Raw genomic sequence first — 15370 nt, forward strand, 5'->3', positions numbered from 1 at the left:
TTTTGTTTGTTCACTTATTTTGCTTATTGAATGTCGTGTTGACCCAGCCCTGTAAATTGTGGACAAAAATGAACCCCCTGACAGTAATTTGGCGGCAAATTCACAAAGACGCATTGCTGTGAGTATCATGATAGGAAAACATAATTATCAAGACGCTTTAGAAGTAGGTATATTCTCAATGAAGTCATAGCATAGATTAGAAATTATTCTAGACTCCCGCTAGTGTGATTCTAGACAGTCTAACCAACCGGTTAAAGTAGTCGAGTATTATACATTAATTTCAAAAAAACTTTAATTTTATTTGCGTCTAACAATGTAGAGTGGATTAATATCCCCATTTTAGATGCTAATTACATCCTTTTGTATGACAACTAAACGTTCAAAACTTAGAATATAAACTCAATTCCATCATCCATGTGACTAATACCTTACATTGTCAAGTAAATTGAAGGATCACGAAGACAATGCCTTTCACAGCCATCTCACACATCCGTCATACCTCACAGTACGACCTCGTTTAAACAGGTAAATGTATTTTGTTCAGTTTTCAGAGAAAGTTAATGTTTATCTTACTTGTATTCATGAAAGTTCGCCTTGATCTACTTTTCAAAACATTTGAGAGCGTGTTTGTATGGATAACTGATAAAGAAGGTGATTTTAACAAAGAGAGTGTATGTAAAGAAATACTTACCTAAGTAGCTCAAATAATTTCTCGTCAGGCAGCATTTGAAATCTAGTCTATAGTTTAGAGACTTACATTTAGAGGTGGGTATAAAATATCTTGATTATAAGACTATTAAGCAGTAAATGACCGCAAACATTAACCGCAGCACCACTACTGATATACTATAAATAAAGAACGATACAAAACCGCAGCTAGTGTTGTGTGTGATAAAAAATCTTTTATCATTCATCTTGGTAAAGAGGCGCGTTTTTTAACTACTACTCGTAGTATTCACATAAAAATGGTGTGAGGACAATTTAATTGCACTTTGGTGCAACTACTAACAGTGGCTCCATTTGTTCCAAGAACTATCATAGCGCCTTGACCTAACGGATATGCCTGACTCACTGCGTAACGGTCCACTATATGGAATTCCTTCCAGGATGTTGACATGCAAAATATACTATCAGTCTGTGATGTAGGTTGTGGTTGAGGAATCCCCGCTATGGCATGTGCGATATGACGTCACGATCCCATAATTAGTTATGACGCGAGCGACATTTCAATGATAAGGTTGATGTAACTGAACACTCATATTATTTTATAATAAAGTAGGCCGATATTATAAAGAGTTCGCAGCTGAAGACTTTCAGTAGAAGCTGGTATGATTGAAAAACACGTGTATGTTTAAAAACCGGGTTTCATGATGTCTGGCTTAAAGTAGGACTTAGTCTGCACTATCAAACGTACATTATTGAAAAGTATACTTATAGTAAATACATTTTAAAGCTGAAGCGCTTAATTGAGTCAGTACCTGAGGTAAGTATGGGAGCGGTGTTTTGTTACGTCAAATATCAGCGAGACTTCAGATTGGTATGCTCTGTGACGTCATAATTATGTCTGTCTTGCTTTCACGCCTAAACCACTGAACCGATTTTGATAGAGATAGTTTGAGTCCCGGGAAAGGACATAGGATAGCTTTTATCTCGGTTTTTGAAACAGGGACGCACGCGATATTGTTTTTCTGTGACAGACAAAATTCCACGCGGGCGGAAAGCTAGTAATAATATAATTGTCTAATAATGTAATCAAATTTCTTAATAATCAATCTACAAAATAATACCTACTACACTTAAAATAGTCGAAGCTCCTTATATAAAATTAATTTAATTAGAATTCTTACTAACTGCCACAGGACATCTGCTTTGGGGGAATTCTTAACGCTTAACCTTTAAAGAATTTCAAACTTTACATTTGAAAAATGTTGAAGGCTAGGTTTCCTTGAAAAGGTCGTTATGTTTTTATCATTGTAAAAGTTTTAACCGTATTTCAAACGGAAAAATTCAGGAAACAAAAATTATACTTAAAAAATTCAACAAGCATGAAAAATATCAAAATTAGCGATGTAAAATGATATTAAAATTTGTGAAAAATGTAGGTATGAAACCGTAAGTATTTCGGAGGAAGGTGAATCACGTTACACGACTAAGCAATAGTTCATAGTCATAGCTCTATAGAATCAATCTCAACCGACTACTATGACAGAATAAATGACTATACAGGATGCCCCCTTAAGTATGGATTAGTAAAGATTGATTCTACTTCAAATATTTTGTAATGACCATAAATAAGTTGATCATAGTAAATCTACTATATAAAAATAAGTCGGGTTTTCCTCCCTGACGCTATAACTCCAGAACGCACGAACCGATTTCCACGGTTTTGCATTCGTTGGAAAGGTCTCGGGCTCCGTGAGGTTTATAGCAAAGAAAATTCGGGAAAAGGGGGTAAAACAGGATCCACGCGTACGAAGTCGCGGGCGGCCGCTAGTCTACTATATAAAAATAAGTCGGGTTTTCCTCCCTGACGCTATAACTCCAGAACGCACGAACCGATTTCCACGGTTTTGCATTCGTTGGAAAGGTCTCGGGCTCCGTGAGGTTTATAGCAAAGAAAATTCGGGAAAAGGGGGTAAAACAGGATCCACGCGTACGAAGTCGCGGGCGGCCGCTAGTAAGATATAAATCTGCTTGAGTTTCTGTATGTATTCTTGTAACTTAAATCTATCTTTTTCTGGACTAGCTCACGAGACATAATAGATATATCTTAGGAGAATTTATGTAAGGCCATGTTTTTGAAAAATACTACGTGTCACAGCACAGGAGCACCAGGCACTTGAAGTTGGAAGAGTGCCAAATACCAAAAAAGAGTGTAAACAATTCACTTGTGGTGTGGTATCATTTGAATTGAATGCCCCAAAACCACTCCCCCTAAATAGTAAGCCTACGTGACACAAGTCTGGTGCTTGAATGCTGCGCGTGCGCTCAAACCAGACATTTAGCAATATTGTGATTATATTATGAAATTGTGGGGCCAGCTTATCGCTAGTATTACCTAATTTATTGACGAACTATCTTTCCGCCCGTGGCTTCGCCCGCGTGGAATTTTGTCTGTGACAGAAAAACTATATCGCACGCGAGTCTGTTTCAATAACCGGGATAAAAACTATCCTTTGTCCTTTCCCGGGACTCAAACTACCTTAACATCAAATTTCATCAAAATCGGTTTAGTAGTTTAGGCGTGAAACAGACAGACAGAGTTACTTTCGCATTTATAATATTAGTATAGATTTGTATAAGTACAATAATTGATGTTAATTTTAACGTTTAGGTAATTATGTTTTTGTTTGACCTAATTTAGGACTAGTTTACATTGTGAAATTAGTTGCATAAAATCCATTCTTAAAGACTTTGTAAACACATTTATGAAGGAAATGTGTTAATTAGTAAAAGTAGTAATATTAGCCTTACTACCATTTTACTAATTAACACATTACTATACATAGTAGGTCGTCGTTTCAGCCAAATGACGTCCACTGCTGGACAAAGGCCTCCCCCAAAGTTTTCTATAACGAACGGTCCTGCGCAGCTGCGCTGCCCGCATCCAGGTTCTTCCCGCGACCTTTACCAGATCGTCGGTCCACCTAGTAGGATACGTATTAGGTATTTTATAGTATTTTAGGTAGGTATTTTAAATTTGCTTGCTTTGACCAAATCGTTGAAAAATTCGTATAAGTAAGTAACTGACATGTCGGAAAAATAGAATGAATAAAGACTACAATGAGATTAAGCTAACTTTTTAGTAATACAACCTTGATCAGAGACCAGATTATACCAGGCGTGACTTTGGAACTTAAACAGTTAGTCAAATATCAAGGCGATGTTACCAATTTTGTTCAATAAGTAAGTATACCTACTTCAAATTAACGTAACACGACTAACACGAGTTTATAGTGACGTAGAGTCTTAAAATATAGGAGCAGTGATCTCTTATTTATTGAAAATGAAACGATTTTACCGTAAGTGACCCCGATCAACAAAATATACGAGTATGCTGCCAGTAATGATCTGATCAGATGAAAAAGATTGACTTGGTAATTGTAAGTCCTAAAAGAAACCTTATTTCTCAAATTGCTCTTTGCTTGTCTTTTGTACTGTCTGAAATTAATTGTAAAGATCGTTCAAAGAAATCGTGATCATGTAACATTATAATAACAACTTACACGTAATAAATCCAAACAAAGGCATTAATATGTCGACAAAGACTCATTATTTGCTCAATAAATACCGATATAAGTTTTCTTAAGACTCTTTTCATTTATTTACAATTCAAGGACTTACTAAGCACTTGTAATCTATCCTCATAATGGTTTTGCAATACAGTAATTATTACAACAATAATATTTTTTTAATAGTAAGTAAATAGTTGTTACTGTAAGTTCTTTAGACTATTACTGTTCTTATAGCAAGTTTTCCTTAGGTAAATAATTCACCTCTACCTTCATCGATCTACCTCCATTGGTTTTGATATAAGATTACTGCCCAAACCACTTAACATTTAGGTTGAAAATGTGCCCTGATAAACATTATTTACATGAAGACTGTAGGAAGATTTTTTTTTCCTATAGAAGTGAGATTTATTTGTTCAGAATTATCATAATGTTCATCAGCCACATGCTGATGAAGACTTCTCACAACATTTTCCAGATTGGTGAGAAGCAACTTGAATCCAGCGAGTTCCTGCAACCTTTATAAGGTCATCTATCCATAATCCACCCTACACTTGCCAGTACCTACGTGACTTCTATTCCAAAAACAAGTTAAACAAATGCCCCATCGGCCGTTGATAAAGACTTCTCACAAAAAATTCCAGATTGGTGAGAAGCAGCTTGAATCCAGCGGTTTGCTGCAGACTTTATAGGGTCATCTACCTAGTGGGTGGACATCACCCTACATTTGCCGGTACGTGACTTCTATTCTAGAAACAAGTTGAGCTACCCATCAGAAGTCGTCAGTTCTGCGTGCTGTGTGTCCTGTCTAATGTACCACTTGAAGGGTACAGGGGCAAAACAAGAAATGTCACAAAAACAAAAAGTTATGTAATGAACATTTAAAATTAAAGTTTAAAATATTCTTATGTGTCACTTAAAATTATAAACTACTATTATCAATACATATGTATATTACTTGTTTTTACGCTTTTTGTATAATTTCAAATAAAAATACGCGGGAAATCGAAAATATTGCCATCAAAAATATACTTTTGAATTTTAGGGACATTCCTTGTTTTGCCCGTGTACCCTTTACTTTATCTTGCTAGCACATTGGGCTGTGTCAGCGGCTTTAGTTCGTTTACGAATTTCCTCATAGATTGCAGATTATGTTGTTGAAAAGTTATAAATACTTTATTGTATTGCGACATGCATTTTATCTTGTACACCAATAAACCAGCTCAATATGTCAGTTTACCACGTGCCATATTTGCTTTCATGTAAGCCCTGATAAGAGATAACAGTGTTTGCCCGGTAGCAATGACCGGGTTATTGTAGATTTTGAACAACTATCTATAAATGCTAACAATAATAATAAGTCAAAATTCAAATGAGATGAAGACACTTTAAAAGAAACAGGCAAAAGTATAAAAATAAACATGGAAGACAATTTAAACGAGCTGCCTATGAATCCAGGCGAGAACTTTCGTTCACCACGGTCATTTGTTGCCAGTACCCAAGCTCACCATAGTCAAATCGAAATTAATAGGTATGATAACAGAATAGTATTACGTAAAGGAAACGTTTTTGTTGTACTCAAGGAAAGAAATAGTAGGTAGAGTAAGTAACATAAAATATTAGAATATTATGCGTAATTATATTACACGTTGATATGCGTAAATAATGCCTATTTATTATTACACCACAATTAACAAAGAATGTTTCCCGAGAATTTCTTTGATTACTAAGTATATCTTAAGATGCATCATATACTTCCGTTTTCTATGATTCATCTAAATTTCATCTTAAGTGTCGCTAAAATGAGACAGCAAAGCAAACATTACCGAACTTCTGATATGATTTAATTATTACGAAATATTTTCTTTATTATTTTTAAGTATGATTTATCTCAGTCATTCTTTTTTTCGTGTATAATATTGAGAAAGAAAATATCTGAAATAAGCGTTCCTAATTCCAGAGCTTATTAGAAACTAGTCATCATTATTTCTTAAACAATACTTCTTCTTCTTTGTCCTAGCTATTTCTCATTATCTAGAGACGGCTCTCCTCGTTATGTGGTGCCACGACCAGTCTGTCCTAGATTGCCGAAGAATTCTTCGGGAAGCTCTATATCCCTGGCCACAGAAGATCCTTAAAAATTGCAATGTCCTGTACATTGAGGAGACCCATACATTAGTGAACGTTTAGCATTTAGCCTCAAATGTATTGTATTGCCAACTTGGTTTAAAGTAAAAACAAGCTTTTGTAATTTAATTAACAGGTGAAGCAACAAAAAAGAGCACACTAAGATCATAGTAAATCTCATCGCACATTCTTTCCGTCAGGTATAATTACCCAATATTATCATGTTGTATCAACACGAAGACGTGTTTAATATTTGTTTTTTTTTTTTTAATTTTATCTACTCACTTATGCATAAAACATACAAAAGCATGCTATTTATCATTACAACACCTAAATCAAGTATAAATTAAAGCCGAGAAACATCTACGCATCAGATATAACGATCTATTATCTGTATCAAGTATTGCAGATTTACAGCACTAAGCCGGATTAGCTTTGCTGAAATCAATTATAGTTACAATGATAAACAAAGATAAAAGGGCAGAACTCCCCTGCGCCCACGCGGGTGATTCACAGCGGATCGTACGACGCAGCCGCAGTAAACCCAGACCAGTCAGAAGCGATTAAGACACCATCGCGCGCGCACGTATGATTGCGGTCCCAATATCGCACCCTGCGCGACTCCGTTCGTATCTGGTATTGTGAAGTGGGTGTGTCGGTGTAAGTTTACTGTGATTGCTTGGATCAAGTGTGTATAGTGAAAATTAATAAATATGTTTCCGAGGATACAAGGATTGGTAAGTTTATTAAAAAAAGTTAACGAATTTTTGTTTTCTTGATCTTTAATATTCCTAGGACGTTTGGGAAATCTACTATAAACTTTCCAAAATTGATCTACTTACTTAAATTATTTGGGAAAATACTATTATTGTAAAACCCAGCATTATTGTAATAGTAAGTAGGTAAACAATATCCTTATAGTTTTCCCGCAACTAATTCATTCCAATGATATCATTAATGAAAATTACAATGAACAATGTTTTAAAACATACAGCGTATGTTACTCGTACCTACATTCAGGAAGTAGAGCTACGTACGAGATAGCAAATTGATAATAACAATAATTATAGTGTTTTGACCCCTTTATGTTTACTTGCTGATAATCTTAATCAGCTGAATCTTAATATTATGTTAACCTCGGATTAACTTACGTTCTAATCAGTTGAGTACAGTGTGATTATGTCATTCTCCTAAACCTCGTGTTAAATAACACCATTACGGGCCTAGGTCGTAGAACTCGTTTAGCGACCTACACAAATTTATCTAGAATCACAATCTCTATATCAGCAATAAAAGAGCTGACCTAGTTTCCTAATGCAGATTATACGCTTAACAAATTTATATCAAAATTTCAGTCACGTACGCCTCTGTTCGATTTCACCTCAGTTATAGCTTCATAATGCCTGTTGGTCACGTTTTACACCTTATTAGATACCCCTTAAGGATCAGACCCAGATTCATTTGGAGCCTCAAGGGATACAATAGTTTCATAAAAGATTTGAGGTCAGTTATTGTATTGGTTATAAATTATTTTAGTTATTTTTATTAGTCAACAATAATTACTATCAACAGATGTTAGTTTAATTTACTATCATTTGAGGTCAGTATTACCTATAAATTTTAGTTAATAACAATAACAATTACGACCGACTGATGTTAACTAATGGTTAAAATAATAATTTACATATAAAAAAAATACAAACTATTGCTATTATATTATTACCAGCTGTTTAGCTAAAATGTGGACACATTTTTTAATGTATGTTTCTAGCATTACTAGAAATTAACAATTAATTATTGTCAAAAATTAACGCCCTTGTTAATGCAATGAAAGAAAGATAATGAAGCATATTAATATCATTACCATCATTAGCATTATTGTTAAGAAGACAGTAGCAGTAGAATTTTCTACTATCTCTACTCTCACCATCATCTATAGAATTCCGCTTGGTAATTAGGTAGAGTCTACCTAATTACCAACACCCTATATTGCAGTCTCCTGAATAAGTCTACCTATAATAATAAAAAATAAGTCTATCTATTTTTCCTAATAGTTCTAGCATTAGCTCACTTCTTCTACTCAATTCTATGGCATTAGCACGTGGTAAAATATACACAAAAGGTGTTGATAAGAAGAGTTACAATAACACATTACCTTAACACAAAACAATTGAAAGTCTTTAAGGGAAAACAAAGTTAAAGCTCGCTGACAACATTTTAAGGTTCCTTTAATAGGTCAATGGTTTCTTTGAAAACCATGATGGTGATGTTAGTCACCTTTGTTTGAAATTGAGTCACATTTCAAAGTGATTCAAGCGATGGAAACCTCTCTCTTCACAGTAAGGACAGTCAGTGGCGGCGTAAGGCGTAGGCGACGTGGGCCACCGCCTACGGCCTCGCGGAACAAGGGGCCTCGCGCATCAAAAATTTTGAAAAAATGTATACAAGGTGGAGATGACAATATCACAATACGACAATAAATGCAAACATTGACTATTAAATATAAATTCTTGATAGCTAAACAATGTAGTTAAAAAAATATATTTTTTTCCAAACAAATTCAGCCATAATCAGACACAAAATTAAGCAACAACACGGTTTTAAGTGACGAACATTATTATTTGGCGCAATATTCCTTTAAAAATAATCACTGAATCAAGAAATCAGAAACTGTCAATGAATAGACCGTTGACCCGTTTTTTTTTTTAATATAAAATCCGTCTTCAGGTCGCCACAGAAAAAGGCCTCGCGAAATCTGTCTTGCCCACATCAAATTTAGGTCTTGCCCCGCCACTGAGGACAGTCAACTGTTGAAGTAGCTTGTTGATTTTCCTTGTCAAAAGATAAGAAAGCCAAGTCATCTGTTTTCTTTTGTTACTTTATTAATCTTATTAAATTTGCGAGGAGTAAGAACATTAGGAGCATTGAAATTTTTTGGTCTTGGTCAGCATTAACTCCTGTACTGACAAATACGTCATTAGAATTAGGGACCTTACTAAAGGTGCTCATAACATCAATGTTGCGCAAATACGCAAAAAACATATTTTATTAATTTTACTAATTGGGAAGTAGCAACAATCGAAAATTTGCATTATAGATGAACACTTGACGGTCAACATCTTCAAGAATTTAGTATTTAATTCGCAATTCATTTTTCATTTTAAGATTAGGCAACATTAGAAATACAAACTGACACATTAATATCCTAAAGGCCTTAATATTTTTTTTTAATAAATGTAATAAGTCATTGGTATGTAAGCCTTTAGCTACATACCTACCTATTAGTACAACAAAGACATGTAAATGATGTGAAAAGTTTTTATCTTAGAACTTTCTCGTAAAGGATGAGTCAGGAGACAAACCTAGTATTTTGACAGGTTTATCTAAATTCCCGTCACTTTGAGGATTAGGTATTGTTTCGTTATTGTTATTTATTGTTTTGTTCCTTTCTTGAGACATAGGCAAGTGATCTTTGTTTTTGTAATTCTTATCATTTTGTGGCCGTACGTAGACTAATAATGGTATTTAACGGAATTATAGTCCATGAAACCCTTTCTACTGTTTGGGTTGTGAACTCAACTGTTACAAGACAAAAACAAGTTCTTAACGTTTTCGATTACGTTTAATAACCAATAAACAACTGCTTCATTTATGGACACATTATCCTGAGTACATACATAGTACGTATTAAGGAAAATAATTAAAACATGGACGTAAACTCTTATTTTTATAGTAAACTTACAGACGACGGCATATGAAGGCAAACAGTCGCATCATATATTGTTGTAATTAGTGACTTTGTAATAAAAATTACTAGTCTGAGGTGCTTTCAACTGTACTTACTTCTGTACTTTTAAGCATTTAATCACCTCTGCTTCCAATAAATCGAATGCCCACCACTATTAGTTAACTCAATCATATCCAAACAATTTGATCGCAGAACTAACAAATTTAAAACTTTTCGTCCCGGTATAAGATTCCCGTGGGATAGTATAAGTTCTTCCTTAAAATAATTACCAGAATAATATCAATTATTGCTATGCTAATCCTATATCAGCAAAGTTAGTAGTATCACAAGCTCTGCTTAATTCAAACTAGAATAGGTGTATTAGTTGAACAATGTAAGTCACAATTTTGCTTCTTAATCTAAGTATGCGGGTACATATTACAAAAGCTCTACACATAGAATATAGGACTCTAGGACATAGAGCATTGTATAGTCTTTGTCCAGCTGTGAAGTACTTAATATGGGCTAATAACAATCTGATTAAAGGTTAACATGACGCGTATCTGAGCCGGATCAATTATTTTCACTGACGTATACCGCCGTTTTGCGACGCTAACACCAAGTTTTCCAATAAGACATAACCGGTTCATATAAATAATGGCGTTTATATACAATACGTAGTTGGACTTAGAAACAAGTTATTAACATGTTGATTCGTTTACTGATAAGTTTATGGTATAAATATTAAATATGAAACGGTTGTTTTAACATTTATGATGAAAAGAAGCTGTGAATTGAAAAAGTTAAACGTGTATTGTTTTATTCGATTTCCATTTAAATGTAACAGAAGACTCGACGATTCTAGATAAACATAGTTAATTATTATTTAGGTAGAAAATGTTTTTAGTAAATGCGCAAAATGTTTATGAACTCGCTAGAGGTTGAAGTCATTGCCAAAATAAGAAAAAAACAATGGTAGAGATTTGTGAGTTAACGTTTTAAAAACTTACGTGATTCGGAAAGCTTTAATACAACAAAGGATTGTGTTTTTATTTAAATCAATTATATTATTTTTGTAGTATCAGCAAGTCTCTATTGTATATTTTTTATTGGAGATCAAAAAATAATGAGATATTTTGTTCAATTTATCACGTACAAGATGCAACGTACAAAATTGAAAAGCTATCTCATAAATATGTAAGCTTTCTGTTTAAATTTGACGTGGATAGAATTTCAATTTGACTACGCCATTGGTATGTGGAAGGATGTGTCGAACCACTTCCTTCCCTGACTGATAATGTTAGTGCATTACACGAATATTATGTTTCTTTAGGAAGCTCGCTTGTATTGGTTTTTAGCCTATTGTTAATTTGTCTTTATGTACTTTTTTAACATCGGAAGACCTTGTAATTTCGCTGAACATGTTCTTCATGCATAAAAATAAGTTAGTGTCAAGGTCAAAAATAAAATGTAATACTTACTGGTATGTACTATTCTTTAAAACATTTAGTTTCACATGAGCTATACCTATGTTAACATTTTTTTCTAGCATATTCCGTATCCGTAAAGTGCCTACCCAAATAAATTGCAATAAATAATTTTACTTGATACAACTCAAAACTCAATTAATTACGTGTATTTAACTTAGACTAACGAAACACTCAATTTTCTATTAAGTAGTCTCAAAATTATATCGATTATTTGATCTGTTAAAACAATGACCATTAATATACTTAGTATTCCATATGGGCCTAAAATACACCCCTGCAAGATCACCTGGCCAGACAAGATCCCACAGGATGCACCTAATTATGTCCACTTCGCTTCCCGCGCTTCACTTGTGACCAGTTTTTCTATTCGGGCAAAAATATACCAATACGGCTTTAGACTGGTTAAACCACTCACCAGGTGAAGTTATTGAGTTAATAATGGATTGGTTAAGATAAATATTATTGGGTATGCATTTAATTGTATTGTGCACTAATTAAATTATTTTAATGGTGTCATTCTACAATTTTTAGATTAGTCCCCAATAATTCAGACCTATGTTAGTAAAATGTATAGTAGACTGAATGCAAACAGTAGTGTGAATGTAGAATACAATATTAATTGTTCTAAAGCTATAGTAAAATCAAGGATCAAAGGATATACCGACACCAAAACACAAAGAAAAGACAAGTACCTACATTAGTGACATTGCAGCTAACTGCGCAAGCGCACCCAACAATGTTTACTATAGCCGTTTGTTTTACTTCACTGGCTTTGTACGTACAATCGTACTAACATAAGAATGTTTAAACAATAAACATACATACAATATAGCAAAAATGACTTCAGTTGTTTCATAAAAGTTATACGAGTCAAGAACAATGCCACAGCCTACGTCCTGATGTGTTGAAATATCTGTACGTCCCTTAACTGAAAAAATATCAAAATTTTTTTATTTGTCTCTTGTCACGGCGAAAGCATTAGCATGTGTCATAAGTTGGTAGGTATGTATGTTATCGTATCATAAGATTAAAGTAGTAGTATAAATACCTGTGTTGACATTTTATTCTAAATCAAATCAAAACAAACCCTAATTTACCACTGAAAATTGTCAGATTTGTTAACGACCTCAAATTAGTTACGGCAATGTTACGGATTGTCGAAATACCCATTCTTTGGACACAAATAATACGAAAACGAACGTTATACAGTTAACTTCCAAAATTGTTCACACAGCTTCAATGACAACAAATACGTCACACGAAAATATTAACCTCTTACCTACGGGAGGCACCTATAGTTGCCAAGTCAAAAGCCACTTCTCAATACGGGTGGCATCTATTGTTATTTTGGCAAAGCCAATACTAAATCACGGTTTACGACAAAAAAACAATAAAATTGCTAATTAAGTGTAAAATGCGCTTGTAGATATGAAACTACATTAGTTGCAGAATATAATATTCCAAATTTCAATACCGTAAGTCTCATACTTTTTAAAATATCTTGATGTAAAGTGGAGTAAACAATTTTATAGGTTAAAATACCCCGTATTGAGAGGCGACTTTGGGTTTCCAAGGGCCCGTAGATAAAGGGTTAAACAAGTTCCTTCCTTATTTGAAGTCTCATCATACAAATCTGGCATTGAAACGCATTAAGACAAAGCAAATGGTATGGTGTAGAACCTCAAAATGTTTGCACGTAGTTTCTTTGAACCTTACAAAAACCCAGGAATTGACTTTGATAACACCTTGACTTCTAAGTGACTGTTGGAAAGTCTTATAAAAGAGCCTTGAGGATATTATTATAAAGACACGTGGATTACCTAATAATAAGCGATCACCGACTCCCATTTATATTTCTAGAAAAGATTTCACTACCAAAATTGCACTCAAACGTAAAGGTAATCCAATAATACTTTTCTATAAATGTATGAAGACTCCCAATAACTAAGCGGTAAAAATTATGACCCCTTTCAAAAAATACATGTGCTTCCATTAACTTGAGAGAACAAGGAATAATAGTGTAGTAAAAGTAAATTGGCCTAAGAGCTGTCATGTATGTATACCTGTTATCGCAGATACGTTTTTACCTGCCCCCGGGGGCAGTTCCACTATACCGTTATTACCTTATAAAAGGATATGCGTTCAGTTTGCTTATTTCGCGGGGGACCCATTGATCCAGACAGGTAGAGAGTTTTTGTCTCATCTAACGTTTGTGTGGATATTGTTTTAACGTTTTATGTTTAAACGATTGAATGATACTGGACACGTATGATTCTAATCGTATGAATTGTAATAATAAATTTATTGGTGATAACGTTCAAAACACCACGTATATTGATAAGTGGATATTTCCGTAAGAGCATCTTGTACCTACTCGCAATACTCTAGTCTAGAAAGGCCGACTCATCTGATTATACAAGCACTAGAGATTATTATGAGTAGTTCAATAAGAATTCAGTTGCATCTCTTCAAGCTTGAAATAGAGATGATAAATTAATATAGTAATATTTAAAGCATCAAAAAACCCATCAGAACTACCTCTATTAATCCAAAGTTTGTTTATCCCTTCCTTGATACAGACGGACAAACTAACATTTTAGATGTAAACATGTCTGCTCTGGATCTGATGACACGTCCGGTGAGTCACCGCGTTGTTCCCGAAATAGCCCGTCTGTGCCACTATGGGGGAATGTGGATATAGATTTTTAATTAATATATTTACGGCGTCACTAAAATTAACGCTTTTGATGTTATATGACACATTTTGTATTATGTCATTTTTGTCTAAAATATCTTTGGTGGCATGGATTCATTTGAATATTGAATGACAAAGATAAAATATACAATTATTAGCATTAAAGCTGCATTGTTATCAGTGAAGAAACCAGATAAATCTAGATTTTGTTGGCTTTGTGTCTCGGGTCTAGACAATAAATTCAAATCCCAGCAATATACCTACTGTAAGTCCTAAGCAAATCTCCTACATTATAAGCCGCTTCACCACGTGTTACGATCATGGTGACGGCAATGCGGAAAGTCTTCAATTCTCCATTTTCCTGCAGACTTACATAACTATGACGTATGAGGTTTCCATATCTAAGCAATGTGCGGTTTTATGCACCATAGTAACGCTTTATGTCACTGAAGGAAATTTTGAATTAGGTACTAATAAGCAGTTAGTAATTTGATGCGGCCATTTGTGCCACCAAAATGACTCAGAATTTGGTCTTTGATATTATAAATTTATGTTAAATTAATTTGTTAAATTTTCTGCATTAACTAAATGAGAATAGGCTTTTTGTTCTTTGGAATATATTGTAAAAATAAAACCTGTAGCCGGACCGTCGCGTCTTCATGCTATTTGTCCGATATCATCGTCACCTAGAAATCATCCAACCATTGTTTCTGTGATTATTTTTATCTTAAAATATTTCACAGCTAACTGAAAAAGTTAAGTCAATAGTAGAGCAAAGTAATAGATATTAGTCATTATTCAAAATTGTAGCCCTAGTTAGTCTAGAACTTATCCAATGTAGCAGAGGATGGATCATTCAGTCGCAAAACCAATGAAAGGTGGAATAAACGAGTTCTCGAGTGTTTACCACATCTCGGCAAATGAAGTGTAGGATGCCCCCTGTTTGATGAACAACTGACTGGGTAACAAAAGCAGGAGATTGAGCTCAATGGAGCATTATCTCCAGCATTGCACTGTCATTGACTAATATGATTATTGATTTTACTACCTCTTCTCTTATCTCTATTACCTTTTCATAGACACATGTTTATTGTAATAA

The 15370-nt window shown here is 34.1% G+C and overlaps 1 protein-coding gene across 1 annotated transcript in view; it reads left to right on the forward strand.

Annotated features, from left to right (window-relative positions):
* The first annotated feature begins 6894 nt into the window (after positions 1-6894).
* LOC135077389 (uncharacterized) overlaps positions 6895-15370 on the forward strand; it is a 42128-nt gene continuing 33652 nt past the window's right edge. Inside the window, exon 1 of the mRNA XM_063971920.1 lies at positions 6895-7096. Within this exon, the coding sequence (XP_063827990.1) occupies positions 7073-7096 (24 nt within the window). The 5' untranslated portion in view covers positions 6895-7072. The remainder of the gene's footprint in view (positions 7097-15370) is intronic.

This window comes from Ostrinia nubilalis, chromosome 13, assembly GCF_963855985.1.
Source record: "Ostrinia nubilalis chromosome 13, ilOstNubi1.1, whole genome shotgun sequence".
Lineage (NCBI taxonomy): Eukaryota > Metazoa > Arthropoda > Insecta > Lepidoptera > Crambidae > Ostrinia > Ostrinia nubilalis.